The sequence below is a fragment of the Rattus norvegicus genome, chromosome 8, assembly GCF_021556685.1.
Source record: "Rattus norvegicus strain SHRSP/BbbUtx chromosome 8, alternate assembly SHRSP_T2T, whole genome shotgun sequence".
Classification (NCBI taxonomy): domain Eukaryota; kingdom Metazoa; phylum Chordata; class Mammalia; order Rodentia; family Muridae; genus Rattus; species Rattus norvegicus.
The window spans coordinates 52,516,305-52,531,182 of NC_141541.1; the positions used below are offsets into that span (position 1 = coordinate 52,516,305).

At 55.3% G+C, this 14,878-nt stretch overlaps 1 protein-coding gene across 6 annotated transcripts in view; it reads left to right on the plus strand.

The window, feature by feature from the left end:
* Positions 1 to 14,878, plus strand: part of Bcl9l (BCL9 like) — a 30,206-nt gene that overhangs the window by 3,820 nt on the left and 11,508 nt on the right. For 2 of the 6 annotated variants that reach the window (NM_001436419.1, NM_001106817.1), the window contains 3 exon segments: positions 2,796 to 2,852; positions 12,623 to 12,724; positions 13,936 to 14,321. In NM_001436419.1, coding sequence (NP_001423348.1) covers positions 12,699 to 12,724; positions 13,936 to 14,321 — 412 coding nt within the window. In that variant the 5' untranslated portion in view covers positions 2,796 to 2,852; positions 12,623 to 12,698. 6 annotated transcript variants of the gene reach the window in all.

Sequence of the window (14,878 nt, forward strand, 5' to 3'; positions counted from 1 at the left end):
GCTGAGGCACTCTTCTGGAGAAAAGGGATGCTCACCTTGTATGTGTAGGTAAGGGGTGTGGTGGCTTCTAACTCTCAGTCCTGAAGGGGAGTGGAGGCTCCCTTTGCCTCCGCACTTCTCCTGTCAGTGGCAAAAGCCACTGGAGGCCTCTCCTTTGCCCTGCGTCCAGCAGGCAGGGCCCTCCCTTCTTGGTTCTAGGCCAGCTGCTGTTCCTAACTTGGTAGCCCTTTCCGGGTCCCCCTTCCCACTGGCTGAACCACCTCTGTCCGGCCCTTTCCTCCTCCTTGTCTTGGTAGCTGCAAATTGGTGTGTGTCCCCCCCACCCCCACCCCCACCCCCACCCCCAGCTTCAGGAATGGCCCTGAACCCAGCATTTCCAGCATTTCGAAACCAGGATTGTTTTGAAATCCTGAATGCTTCCCCGCTGCCCCCTCTGACTCCCCTCCCCACTCATGGCTCACTGTCTTCAAATCTGACTTTTTGCTGGGCTGCACTTGAGGTACTCCCTCTGAGTTTGTGTGCTTGCACATGGATACACATTGTACTACTCTGTATGCGGTGGCTCTGCGGGTGTCCCGGAGTGGGTGTGTCTGTGTCAGTATTCTGTGTGACTGGCTGACGGCTGGCTGGCTGTGTCCAGAGCATTCTTTGGTTGCCTCTGAATTTGCCACTCTCACTGGTCTAAAGGAAAGTTTGGGCTATTTTAGTTGGTACCTTGAAAGTGTGTCTGCTTGTCTCTCACTTGTGTGTGTGTGTGTCTGGGGGCTCTTTCTGAGGAGTGTGCTGGAGGTGTGTCCCTGCTGTGTGCTTACGTTTCGTTTCGTATCTGTTCCGCCTCCTCCTCCACCCTGGGAACGTGTCTGGGGAGTGTAGTCACAGGTCTGCAGCTCCCTGGGACGTGGAGTCCTCTGCCCTTTGATAGGGAGGTTTCCTGGAGTAAGGCCCAAGCTTCTGGCAGCTCTGAGGCCTTGGAGAAAGAGTGGTGGAGTTGGGGAGACGCCTGGATAAGCTGTTGCCAGGGCCTGGTCCTCTCTTTCTCTGGCCTTGTATGCTCGGAGGCACCAGGCAACCCTGTGTCCTGAGGGTGTAGCGATGGCTGATAGAGGGAGCTTAGGGACTAAAGGGACATATTCCTTTCACCTCTGCAGTCACCTCCTTCACTGGAGACCAGGAACAGTCAGGCACAATTTACCTAGGAGTTTGGTGGTGAGTTTCAGGTTCAGAAAACTTGACTTCTCCACTTACAGTTGCTTAACAAAACAAACTCAAAATTTAATCCCAAGCAAAAGGCAGAGGGGCCTGGAATGCAGGCATTTGGGGTGAACCATTGCAGCCCTGGTCCAGGGGAACTGATGCCCCCCACCATTTACTTCCTACTTACTGACAGTGAGGTTCTGTATGGTGTGGGGGGTGGGTGGGAGGGCAGCTATGAATGTTTTGGTTTTTGTTTCTTCTGGCTAAAGTCTGAGTATTGGTAGTATATTTATGCTGGTTGGTAATATACACTAACTGGGATGCTCCAACTCCTTGCTAGGACTCAGTTTCCTATCTTAGGATCTGATTGCTTTTCTGGAAGTACCATGGTCAGTGAGGAGGATGATGGGCAGGGGGTGTTTCTGTGAGTGACGGGCCTGTGGAGGCCTCCCTCGGGGAGGTGGGCATAGGCTAGACTTCTTTCCCCTGAAGTGTCCTTTGGTCCCCAGTACAGTGGGAAGAAGGGAGTAGTGGAGACCCATGTTGGTACAGGGCTCAGTGACCCAGCAGGAGGAGGGCCTTGGCAAGGAATTTTCAGTTTGTTTCTCAATCTCTGTCTCTGAGACATGCACATGGGCACGTCACTGCAGACACCTCTGGGAGTTGAGTCTAGAAAAGTCACCTAGATGGTGGTAGGGCAGGGCGGTGCAGACGGAACCATAGGGAGACAGCCTCTTTCTGGTGGGCACGGTGTGCTTTCTGTCTCTTGTCACTAGAAGCTGGGAGCAGTCAGGGTCCCCTTCTAACAGCCCCATCTTGAGCCAAGAGTAATACAGGCTGCAGAGGGTTAAGTCTGGTTGGCAGGGACACCCCCCCACCCCAGTGCAGCAAGAGAGAGGGAGGAGGGGTGGTTAGCAGCTTGCTCTAGTTGGCGTCTCTCCCAGAATTCTTCGGAAAAGAACTCCCCTTTGACCCCCAGTACAAACTGAGCCCAGCCACCAGCCTCCCTCCCTCCTGCTGTGGGAGCTTCACCCAGTGCTACTAAACTGCTAAACCGTCCTCGCCCCCAGGCCCTGGTACATAGACCAGGTGCCCAGGACTCTTTGTCTTTAGAGAACCAGGGTTATAGCCAAGGAGACCACATGGGTACATAGGAGCGAAAACCCTTACCCCTGCCACAAGTTAACCTGGGGATGGCTGGCTCTGGAAGCGGGGTCCTTGGGCTTCAGCCACCCCTCCCCCCAGGTCCTTAGGCCAGGACGTGGGAGTCCTCCACCCTCCCTCTCTCTGTGGGGCCAAGCTCTCAGGGAACTAAGTCTGAGGTCTTCCAGTGCCTTCTCCTTCCTGCTTCCAGGACAGGGAGGGGGGGTGGTGTGATGGGGCAGCTGGGTCAGGCCTGGATCCTGGCCAGTCCACAGAAGTCCTTGGTGTGTGTGTGTGCATAGGGGGTGTCTGAGCAACTCTGAGACTTCCTGGAGCTGTAGGTTGTCTGTGAATTGTACATGTTTATGGCTGGGGAGGGGGCTAGGGTTGGAATTCTGGGAGGATCAGGGGCATACATGGCTGGCCTGGGACTTTTAGCTGTGACCATTTCTCCACAGGGAGCCCCCATCCCAGACCACACCCCTGAGCCTGAACCTGACACACATTCCTCAGAGGTGAGCGGGTCCATGTGTTTTGTGCTGCTTTTTGGCCTTCCCATCCTGTCTGCAGTGGCCGCATCATCTTGGCTTAGCCTCCTGCTTGGCTCTTTCTGTCGGCTCCCTCCTCCTGGCTTTCTGCCCCACTTGCATTCTCCTCTGTCTCTAGGTGGGCAGTACTGCTGGAGTGTATGTGTGTGTGCGCGCCCTGGACAGGGAAGGGTTAAAGCTGGGTGCCACCAAAAGTTCTAGGCCTTCTTTAAGCCTCTTCTCCTGGTGGGAGGTGGGAGACTCAGAACTGTGTCCACCTGGAGGGCAAGGTAGATTTTTACGGCTGTCCCAATTACTTGTCTTCCCTCCTTGGCTTTGGCTTCTAGAGGTTGAGTCAAATCCAACATGCCCATCGGCCGGTCCACTGGCCACCAGCCACCACTGTAAGTTTGGTTTCTGCTTGTTGTCCTGGTTCCACAGGCGTGTACATACTCACAACACACACACACACACACACACACACACACACACACACACACACACACACACACACACACAGAGGCACGTACGTACATAGCTTCCCTCCTCCCTCTTTCCTTACTTAGCAACAACTCTACATTCACAACAAACAAGCCTGTAGGCTCCTGTGGACTAGGGAAAGTCTGAGGAAGGGAAGGGGGGAGGTGCTTCTTTTTCCTGGACGGTCCTCTGGAGGGGGAAACTTCTAGTTCCTTCACCTAGTTTCCCAACCCCCAACTTTCCCTTTTGGAGGCCACTATCTTCCCAGAGGAAACTGTGCTTCTAACTCAGACGGTGAAAAAAAAGTGGGAAGAGGAGGGCCAGGTGGGTCAGCAGTGGGGCTGGGACTCCCGCCTTCTCTGGGAAGTCCCGCTTGACCTTTGACTCCCACCTAGGACTTGTGGGACGGCAGGACTTCTCATAGCCCCGGGGCATCTCTGCAGGAGCCTGTGCTAGAGCACTAGGAACTTGTCTTGGGACCATGCTGACTTGATAGAGACCTGGATGAGTGAGGAGGTAACGGACTGGGGGGGTGGGGGGTGGAGCTAGGGAGGCCCTAGAACTTTGCTCTTTGAGATCTCAGGCCTGGCTCAGCAGGGCACCTGTATAGAGGCCGCAGGGTTCAGGTCTCTCTTTGATCTCTTCCCCCAGGCAGGAACTGTGGCCTTTAGTGCAGGACCTGATATCCATTAGACCTAGGAGGAGGGTGCAAGGGTGCAAAGGATGAAGGCTAGGCCTGAACGCTGTGAGGGGCTGACACCATGCTGCATCTGCACAGGGCAGTGGCTAAGAACCCAATTGCTGGAGTGTTGAGCTCCAATCCTGATCCTGTAATGGTGGGCTATGTATTTTGGGCAAGCTACTTAACTCTTCTCACTTGCAAAGAGGGAATAATAAAAGGGCTTTCTAGGCCAGGAATGGAATGTCCAACAACTGAGAGGTAGAGGCAGGAGGATCATTTCAAGTTCGAGGCCATCCTGGATTACAGAGTAATATCTAGTCTCAAGTAGACAAGCCAGCAAACCCCAAACGCTCCAAGATCATAAAAATAAAGTCTTTTCTAAGGCTGCCTGTGGTGGTAGGAGCCTGCCCATAGTTCCAACTGTTTTAGCAGCTGAGGGAGGATTCCTCTGTCCTCAGGAGTTCAAGGCCAGTCTAAGTAACATAGCAAGACCTTATCTCAGGAAATAATTAAAAAAAAAAAAAAAGCTATACTGGGGCTGTGGCTCAGTTGATAGAGTGCTTGCCTTCATCCACAAACTCCACGCTCAAGCCTAGGATGACATAAGCTGGGCATAAGGCAGGCGTGGAGGCACGTGTCTTTAATCCCAGCTCTCTGAAGGTAGAGACAGGAAGCTCGTGAGTCCAGCGCCATTCTTAGCTGCACAGTAAATTGGAAGACTATCCTGAGATAGAGGAGACTCTGAGAAGAGTGGAGCACATTACTGCTTGCTTACACTTCCAGGCAGAGGCAAGAAGAATTCGGTACAGTCGAGGCCAGCCTAGTCTTCACAGTGAGAGCCTGTCTCAAGAAGAAAACTGTTCAGATGGTGATGTTGTTTGCCTAGCAGACTCAAGGCCCTGGGTTCCATCCCAGGACTAGCTGGGGGGGGGGGGGGGGGGGAGGAAACCAGACTTTTTGTAGAATTGTTCTGGAGGTTAAGTTAGGTAAAACATAGAACGAGTTTGTAGATGTTTGGCAGATATCAGAGATGCTTGGCTTTATTGGTTAATTTAAGCCCCTTGTGGGAGCTTTATCCTGGGGCTTTGGCCTAAGGGAGAGTTTAGGGCTTGGAGGAAGAACCCATCTAGGTCTTTAGACTCTAATGCCCTTGTTTTTGTATCTTGAGGCAAATTCTCACTGGGCAGACCAGGCTGGCCTTGAACACACAGAGCTCTCTAGCCTCTGTGTTTTGGGATTAAAGTTGTGAGGTACCACTGCTGGCGAGACGTACCTTGTTGCCTCAGTTTCCCCACTGTTGGTGCTGCCTCATACTGTGATTGCAAGTTTTGTAGTTGCCCTGGACCTAGAGAAGGACTTGAGTTTCCAAGGACTACCTCACCCCCACCCCATTCCTTTGTCTTTACCCTTGCATTTCTGGGCCCAGCCCTACACCCCCCCGCCCCCCGCCTGCTTGCTTGCTTTAGTTTTGGAGCCCTTCCTACCATCCAACTCCTGCTGCTCTGTTCTGAACCAGACTGGAGGAAACACTCTGTCCTTAAATGGCTCCAATGGCCTCCTTCTTTCCCTCCTGGTCTAGGAGTCAGTGCCCTTCCTTGGGAAGAAATAAGGCAGTATGGAGCTGTGAGGTGGGTGGTAGTGGTTAGACCTGCCTCAGGTCTTAGGGTACCATCTTGAACATTTTCTAAATATGGAAGGACACTGCCTGAGAGATGAGTCAAGCACACCCGGCATCTCACAAAGGCAGGGAGGGCTATCCTCAAATCTATATGGAGAGCAGGGGCATGTCAGCACCCCTGGTATCCAGTAGGATACTCCTGGAATCCTTCCCTAAGAGTGTTGAAGAAAGTCCAGTGTGTCTCAGGGCAGGGGCTTGGGGGGTGTGAATACTAGTGGGCAACCAGGATTCTCAAAGGTCCCGAGCTAGGACTGGAATGGTAGGGATGGAGCTTCTGGGTGAGGAGCCATGGTAGATGGCAGGGCTGGGTTGCCCACAGAAGAAAGAATCCATGTCAACAGGTGGTTAGGATCTGTGGATTAAGGAAGAGCAGGGCTTCTAGGTCTGTGGCCTGGGCCTGGCCCCCAGGTACTCTCTAAGGGCTTGGACTAGGAGGACTAGAGCCCTATACTGTGCTGCCCACCACCTCCTGGGACAGAGAGAACTTCCCCTTTTCTATGGACTCGGAGGTGAGGACTCATCTGCCTGCACCGTGGTGCTTCACTGTTGAGCCAGCCATGCCTCCTGTGCCCAGCCTCTGGGCCTGTTCCTTGGGCAGACTGGGGCTATTTTTGGGATTGGGCTGGGGCTCTGGGGCCGGTTTCAGATGTTCCAACGTGAACAGGAGAAAACGGGAACAGATGGCTGGAGGGTTCTGATCAGTGGGTCCTGCTGGGAACAGGGTTATTTTTAGGACCTTGTTAACCCTTTTGGGGCTCTGTGGGGCCACCCTGAGAGGTATTACCCGTTCTGGTTGAGAAGAGAATGGGCTTCCTCCTTGGGCCTCCAGTCCTCTAGGACTGCTTGTCAGTTGCCCTTTCAGTTCAAGACCTTCTCTTTAGAGAGAACTATGGCTCCACACTGCATGTATTTCCAAAGGGGACAGACTGGGGGATTGCAGATCTCTGGAAGAGAAGACCCCTTCACTCTTCACTTACCTCAGACCTGAGGCTGAGGGAGCTTCGGATGGCTGCTCTCTGCATCCACGCTCTGGATTGGAGAAAGGCACAGAATCCCGGGGGGGGGGGGGTGCTCGGGGAGGATGCCTGTTGGTAGAGTGAACAAGCTTCTTCAGAGTGCAGAGAAAGCCATGTCCTGTGTAACACAAGTGCGATGCTCAAGGGCCCTGCTTGCCTGAATGCTCACAAGGCGCTTCTCATCACAGATGTAACTTCGTGACACACCACATTCTTGGGTACTAGGAAAGAGATTGCCCAAGGGACTTGGTTGAGGGCTAAGGTGCCATAGACATGTTTAGGTAGTTTCTGGAAATTAACTCACTTTGTAATTTTTGTAATTGAGTAAACTGAGGCTGGTGGTGGTGGTGGTGGTGGAGGTGGAGGAAGAGGAGAGGTGGACAAGGTTCTGCAGTTTAGAAGAGGCATGACGGGATTGGTGTTCTATCTGCCCAACTACAGGTTATTCTGCTGTTGTAACCTCATGCATGGCAGGATGCATGGTCAAGGATATAGTAGCTACTGTAACTTGTAGGGGGAAGGTTTATGGAGTGGATGTGGGAAAGGAGACTTTAGGACAGGGGACCCTGCGCTCACAGTCCTGAAAGCCCTTCTTGCCTGAGGGTGCCAGGACTGACACTAGAAACCGGGTTTGGCCTTCCTGTCTGCCCTGCAGGAGATCACAGGCACACATCCGGTCTCATCACCCCACCCCCACTAGCCCTGGCCCACAAGCCCCTGCTTCCTGGAGGGTCATGGCTATCTGTATGTCAACGTAGACCGAGCTACATGGCTACTCGGGTGCTGCTGGTGCCAAGAGCTTGGAGCTAGGACAGAGGATGTGTCTGCTTCTGGCAGTACCTGGGGGAGAGAGCAGAGTGCGGCAGGCAGGCAGTCTTTGGGCGAGGTCCCGCCCGTGGTGTGCTGGCTGTGCCAGTGGCCTGCCCGCACTCCACCTTCCACAATGGCCCCATTGTTTCTAGTAGCCAGGCAGTTTGGAGGAGGTTCCTCAGTCACCCATGCCCCCCTAAATAGGGGCCCGATTAACCCCTTGGGAGATGAGGACCAGGTGAAGCCCCCCCCCCCCCCCCCGAAGCTACCTGGCTTGTTTTTTTTTTCTCCCTGTTGGAGGAGCACGGCTTGAGAAGTCACTCCACGTGCATACAGCAACAGGCCACCTCCTAAAATCCCGGGTCTCCTATCAGGGAGAGGTAGCACCTAGACCCTCCCCCACCCCCACTCTGGTACAGGTGCCAGGGGGCAGGAAGTGCCAGTAGGGTGGCAGTGGTGTCCAGATATATTTGGGCGGTGGGGCTAATTCCAGCCACCACCGTCGGCTCTGCTGGCTCCTGTGCTCTCCTTTCCTTCCTGTGAAACCAGAGCTGGGTTGGGCCTAGCTCAGGATTTCGGTGGATTTAAAGAGGCAGCCCATCTCTGCCAGCCTGGCTTCCTCTCCCCCTCCTCAGGTGGGGTCTAAGGCCTAGAGAGGCCGGGAGGCCTTTGAGCACCTCCTTTGCCCTGGGCTAACCCCTGGCCCGGGCCTCAGTCAGGGTACTAGCACTCCTCTCTCCCAGAGCCTTGGGCGGGTGGGGTGGGCGGGGGTGGGCTGTGGTTTCCTGTGTTGGCTGTTTGTGCCTGGCCCAGAGTGCCCGCTGCCTGCCTGGGCTTCCTGCCCTGTCTTGTTTCCTAGTGCTCTCCCCCCCTCCCCACCCCTCTCCCTAAGGGGAGGGAGTAACTAGGGATTGGGCATCAGTCTTTTGGGGGCACCCTACTGCCAGGTCATGATTGCTTCCTGAGGTCTGGACTCACTGGTAATGGCTGAAAGAGTGAGGTGAACTTAGGCCTGTCCCAGCAAGGGCATTTGTCCCCACAAGCTCCAAAGGGACAGTGGTCCAGCAAGAGTAGAACTACCCTCCCACAGGCATTCTGTTTCAAGATCCTGCATTGCAATGGTCTAGATCAGCAGACTTCATGGTCCTTCAGGGTTAGGATTGTATGACCTTACCCTGGGGCTATAGGTGGGGCAGGCTGGAAACTCCCAGCTGAAGCCTCCCAAGCAAAACTGGTTTATTTGCATGGACTCCTGGGAGGGGAGTTATGCCAGGAACCACAACAGGGAGGGAGTTGGGGGTAGGGGTGGGCTATTCCCCCCAAGCCTGGAAGTCCCCACCTCGAGGGTCCCCACCAGAATAACATCTTGGGTCCTTGGGTCTTTAAGCTAGGTTCTGAACCCCAGACCTCCCTATCTAGCTGAGTTACCACTTCAGGGACAGAAGCAATTTGAGTGCTACAAGGGAGCTTGTGAGGATGAGGGGACACCAGGAGAAAGGGGAATTGGGACATTATCTTGGGAACTGAATCTCCCTCAGCCAGAGGCCAAGAACCTTGTCCTGGTGTATCACACATTTTCTTTTCTGGAAGTCGCTGTATGTTGGGGACATGGCCCTCTGAGTATTTCTCACTGCCCCTCGGTGTCCTTGGTCTTGCCAGGATTGTACATGGGTCCCCTGATGAAGTATTTGCTCAGCTGATGACATCATTGGCCCTGAAGTGAGTTGCATTTTCGTTGTTGTCATCATCATAGTTGTGTTTGTGATAGCATCTCACTACACAGCCCTAGATGGCCTGGAATCTGGTATGTAGCCTGGGATGGCCTTCAAATCAGAAAGCCGGTCTACTTCTACCTCCCGAGTTGATGGGATTGAAGGTGTAAGCCACCACACCCAAGCAGAAATATTTATTTTGTAGAGAGAGTCTTCTTCTGGAACCCACTGTGTAGCCCGTGCTGATCTTGAATCCACAAACATCTTCCTGCCTCAGCTTCCTGAGCGCTGAGACTCTTGGGCTGAGCCGCAATTCCTGGCTTCTCTGAGATAGTTGTGAGCAGGACAGTGAGACTGGTGAGCTGGCTGGTTTGGTCAAGCAGACTCTCAGATGCTCGCCCAACTGGAGAACAGTTGTGATGAACAGGGCTGACACAAAACACCTGGGGGCTCTGGCCATAGAGCCCCCTTGTCCCCCTCCTCTCACTGGGATTGTTCTCACGGACCCTCAACCTGTGGCCTACCCTTATTTTTACACAGTGGAAGCCCGTGACACCCACTTTAGGCTTCTTGTTTCAGAAGCTCACTAAGTATCCTAAGGCTGGCCTGGGTCCTATCTCAGTCTCCCAAGTGCGGGGATCATAGACCTGTGCCCAGTATGCCTGGGTCTGGCTTCTTTGTCTCAGCCTCTTTGCTCCAGGCACATTCTCCTGAGTTTGCTTCTGGCCTTTCTTTAATTCAGGTGACTTGCACCTGCTCCCTGTTTGTGAACACATGTCACCCTTCCCCAGTCTAAGAGCGTGGAGTTCCCAAAGCCCAGCCTACCCTGATATGCCAGGTCTCCAGGGGCTTCCAGTCTGGTGCTAGGGAGGCTCCTTACTCATTCCGTGCAGAAGCATTTCCCTGCCAACCATCAGCCTCTCAAGGCTCCACGCCGGGTGTCATCTGGGACTGAGCATGGAGGAAGAGGGGTCTCTGGGAGCTAGGGCCAAGTCTGTCTGCTGACTGAAGGGCACACAGGAAGATGCTAGATGGGAAAGCCCTGACTCATCTGTGCTTACCTCAGCTCGCCCCACAGCTGGGTGGGAGCAGGAGGTGGTGTCCTAGGGGCACACTTCAGATTGACAGGAGCCATAGAAGAGGACCAGTTTCCTAACAACCCCTCCTTGGATTGTTATAGTGGTGGTCCTCCCCCTTCCGCCCGTAGCTTTTTGGGGAAGGTTTTGAGACCAAATCTTGCTAGGAAGTTTAGGCTGTTCTGGAACTCACGAGTTGGACTTTGTGATCCTCCTGCCTTAGCTTCCCAAGTGCTAGGATTACAGCAATGACTCACTGTGCCAAGGCTGGGTCTCCAGTTTTTGAGACCCCTTTAACAGAAAGTACTAGGTGGCTCATCCTCATCTCCCTTCACAGGCGAGAAGTTCTGGGGCCTCAAATGTGAAAAGACCACTGTTTTGATTTAGACTGAGATGAACAGTCAGGGTCCCAGGGTAACACTGTAGTACCTGGAATGGGGGTCCTGGGTCACCCATGCTGTCATGTGACCCAAGAGCACACAGCTTTTCCCAGACCTCAGTTCCTCCTGAAACTGGGAGGACAACTATAGCTTTGAGAATCAACTAGGGATGGAGGTGAGGGCTTAAGCAGCATGTCCTCAATTGACCAGGGAGTCCTCAGTGACTCCTGCCTCTCTGTCCTTCCCTGGTTTGTGTGTGTGTGTGTGTGTGTGTGTGTGTGTGTGTGTGGTGTGTGTGTGTGTGTGTGTGGTGTGTGTGTGTGTGGTGTGTGTGTGTGTGTGGTGTGTGTGTGTGTGGTGTGTGTGTGTGTGGTGTGTGTGTGTGTGTGTGTGTGTGTGTGTGTTGGGGGGGTGCTTGTTACAAACTAGGCCCTGGACTTTGGAACCTTTTCCAGAGACAGAGTTGGAGTGGGGAAGGCCAGTGTTCTACAGGGTTTAAGGTTAGACGCCCACACTGTACCTGACAGGGCCCCCCCCCTGACTTGGAGGACCCAGCCCAGCTTCCAGCAGCTGAGCAGGGAGCAGGAGGAGTGTGTACGGGTGTGTCTAGCTGGACCTGTCACGGGGAAGAGGCTCTAGAGCCCAAGACTCCTCCCCTTCCCTCCCCCACCTTTTACCGGGATCTCTGCTGGGGGCGGGGAAAGGGGACAGAGCAGGGGGGCGGTTGGGTGAGGCGTCTGTGTTTGTGTAAGTCAGCTTGTTGGTGTATCTGTGGCCCTCTATGTATTCTTTGTGACTGTCGGGCTCAACTTTCTATGGCTCCCTTGTGTCTGGGTCTCAGCCTTCACATCTGTTCAATGAGTCCGCCGGCTATCACTCCGCTGGGTGGCCTAGATGTCTGTGTGCCCCAGGCTGCCCCGCGGCTCCTGCTGGTTCGCGCTGTCCAGTCCCTCGGGCACACCTCCGCCGGCTGGCCGTGAGCGTCTCTAGTTTCCTGGGCTCCGTGCGTGTCTTTGTCTCCCTGTCCACGTGTGAGCTGTAAGTGTGCGTGTGAGTCAGAGTTCGGGTGCTTGTGGGTCTCTTTAAGTCCCAGCTCTGTGCACCCAGTCTGCCCGGCCGGCTAGCGCCCAGTCAGTCCCTAGAGGACTTGTCCATGTGTCTGTCCGCGCGCCCTCCAGTGGACCCGGGAGATCCAGGCTGCAGCCCTGTCCGCCTCCCTCAACCTCGCTAGCTGCCTCGCTGGCTCTCTCGCTCTTAGCTCGCTCTGTCTCTACACTCGGGCTTTGCTGAAGGGGGCGGGGTAGGGGGGGTGCAAGGGAGGGGGGAGGGGAGGCTCCTGCATTCTTGCGGTCGGGGAGGAATCTGAGCCAGCGTTACTGGTCTCCAAAAGAGCCCAGCTGCAGCCCCGGGGCCCCGCCAGGCCTCTCGCTGCCCGCCCGGGCCTGCCGGGATGGGCACGGGCTAGGCCTGGAGCTGGGGGCGGGGCAGGGCAGTGCGCCCACCCCGGCCCCTGGGAGGCTGCAGCGCCCGGGGACAGGGCGCAGTACTGGGGCGGGGCGTGAGGGATTCCCGAATCCTGGGTGAGGGGCGTGTCTCGGAGCGGGAGTCCCCCAGTGGGCCAGAGCAGACCTCGCAGCCGCCCCACGCGTCACTTTTGCGACCAAGCCTATTAGTGAATTCTGACTTTACAGCCCTTGGAGGGGGGTGCCTAGGGTGGGAGGCTTGCTAGATACTTCAAGCTCCCCCGAGGACAAGGTGTGGAAGGGATGGGGACTGGACTGGTCTTTAGGATTGAGAAGTCCTCTCTTTCCAATCCTACCCTACCCTATCCAGTTCCTTAGTCCTGGGGCTTTGGGTTCTCCCCTTCCCTTCATACACCCCCTCCCCAAGTCACAAGTTTTCTCTTTGGGGCTTGTTGCTGCAGTCCCTGCTCCAGTACCGAGTACCTGGCTGGGCCCTGGGCACGCACAGGGGTCGTAGCCCCACTGTGTGTGGGAGCCATGAGGATCCTGGCTAACAAGACAAGGTGTGTGGGTGTCACGGAGGGTGGGATATGTGTGTATGGAGAGTGGGGAAGGGAAGGGCCCATAGTGATGGTGAGCTGTGCTGGCTTGCCGAGGAGCCCCTCAGGCACCTGGCTTCCTGGCCACCAGTGGGTTGAAGGGAAGTAGAGTGGTAAAGTCTGGCCCCAGGCAGGAGCTGGCAGTCAGCCTTAGCGCCTGGGCCCAGGGGGCAGAGGAGACTGGCAGCTAGCTTTGCTTGCTTCTGGTCCCTTCTTCCCTCCTAAAACCGTTAGAACAGACTCTCATCCTACCCTACTGTTGGGGGTATGATGGCGCCCTCCAGCCTCAGTCTAGTTGGGGGTAGGAGCTGGAATGGGGGTGGTGCCTGCCTCCCTCCTCCCCAGGAGAAGCGGGCAGACAGGGCCAGGCGGCAGCAGCAGGACAGCAGGGCTGAAATAAATCTGAGCTGGTGTGGAATGAGGGGGGATAAATATCCTCTCCCGTGATGTGATCTTTCCAGCGGCTATTAATAGGTCTCCGGGGAGGGGGAGGCGGTGGGGGGAGCGGGCTGGAGCTTAAAGGGCCCGCAGCCTAGGCTGCGGGAATCCTTGGCTTCAAGCTGTACTCTTGTCTGCTTGACATACCCCCCCACCCCCATCCCTGCCTGCAGACAGCGCCTACTGGCCCGCCCTCTTCAGGCCTTCCCCTTTAGTCTCTGGGGAGTCTTCTGGACCTGTGGGTACCACTCTCCGGTTGTGCTTTCCCTGGTCCCCTAGGGAATAGGGCTCGGGCTTGAGCAGTGACTCACAGGTCCTGTGGCCCTTCTCAGCTAGTTGTTAGGGCACAGCATAGTTGAGGTTTGGGGCCTTGGGAAGGAGTCTTAAACCCTAGAAGGTGCTAAGAATTCATCAAATGCTAGGGAGAAAGAAGGGGCTGCTACAGAAGCTGGTAGATCACTGGGGCTGAAGGTAAATAGATTCTGCCAAGTTAAAGCCCTAGGTTTCCATTTGATTGGGCCTAGAAGATAAGGAGCACTGCTTCATCTCCACTCCCCTAGGGGACAGAACTCTGCTGTTATCTGATGAACCACACAGAGGTAGAGAATAGCAGGTGGTCTCAAGATAGCACCTAACCATCCCCTGCATTGTTAGGTGAGGCGGGAGAGCTAAAGTCCAGGCATGCCTAACTCCTCCTCGCAGGATTAATCTTTGCTGTTTCTCCTCCTTTTCCCCAGGTTACCCCACCCCAGGAGGAGAGAGGCTCCAGGGAGTCCACCGCTGTCCCCTCGAGGCCACTGCCCCCCTGCCCCAGCCAAGCCAATGCACCCAGAAAATAAATTGACCAATCATGGCAAGACAGGGAATGGAGGGGCCCAATCCCAGCACCAGAATGTGAACCAAGGACCCACCTGCAACCTGGGCTCCAAGGGCGTGGGGGCGGGGAGCCATGGGGCCAAGGCCAACCAGATCTCACCCAGCAACTCAAGTCTGAAGAACCCCCAGGCAGGAGTGTCTCCTTTCAGCTCCCTCAAAGGCAAGGTGAAGCGAGAGCGGAGTGTGTCCGTGGACTCTGGAGAGCAGCGAGAAGCCGGAACTCCATCCCTGGATTCAGAGGCCAAAGGTACTGTATTCCCTCACGTCTTCTAGACTTTAACATCAGAGACCGTCCCTACTTGGTTCTCATCCTGTGTTGCCATCCAACATGTACTGTTTGTAGTAGCTTTCTCTTACCTGTACCCAGCAGTCAACCAGTTCATTCCAGAGTGGGGCTGGTTAGGGTGCCACTCATGGAAAGGCCCGACAGCAGAGTGATAGTATTCCTAGTTCCACTGTCCTCCACCTTCCTATTGTAGCCCCCAGAGTGGGAGAGGGAAGTGTCTGGGGTGAAGATCAACCCCCCACCCCCATCACCCCTGAATGTCCTGGCTGGTGGGAGCCTTTTGGGGAACAGGCACTGGGGCCTGGAAGAGTCACAGTGGCTCCTCCCGCACCCCCCCCCCCCCCAGCCCTAATTAGAACCAGTTGTGGTTGGGATTATGCTGTACTGGGTGGGGGGGGAGGGGAGACAGGCAGCCAGGGTTGGAGAAAGAAATCAGAAACAAATGGTGGTGTGGTGGGGGCCAGGGACTGGCAAAGTGCCCACCGTGGTCTGGGCAGTGCCCTTTAGGGTGGGGCACT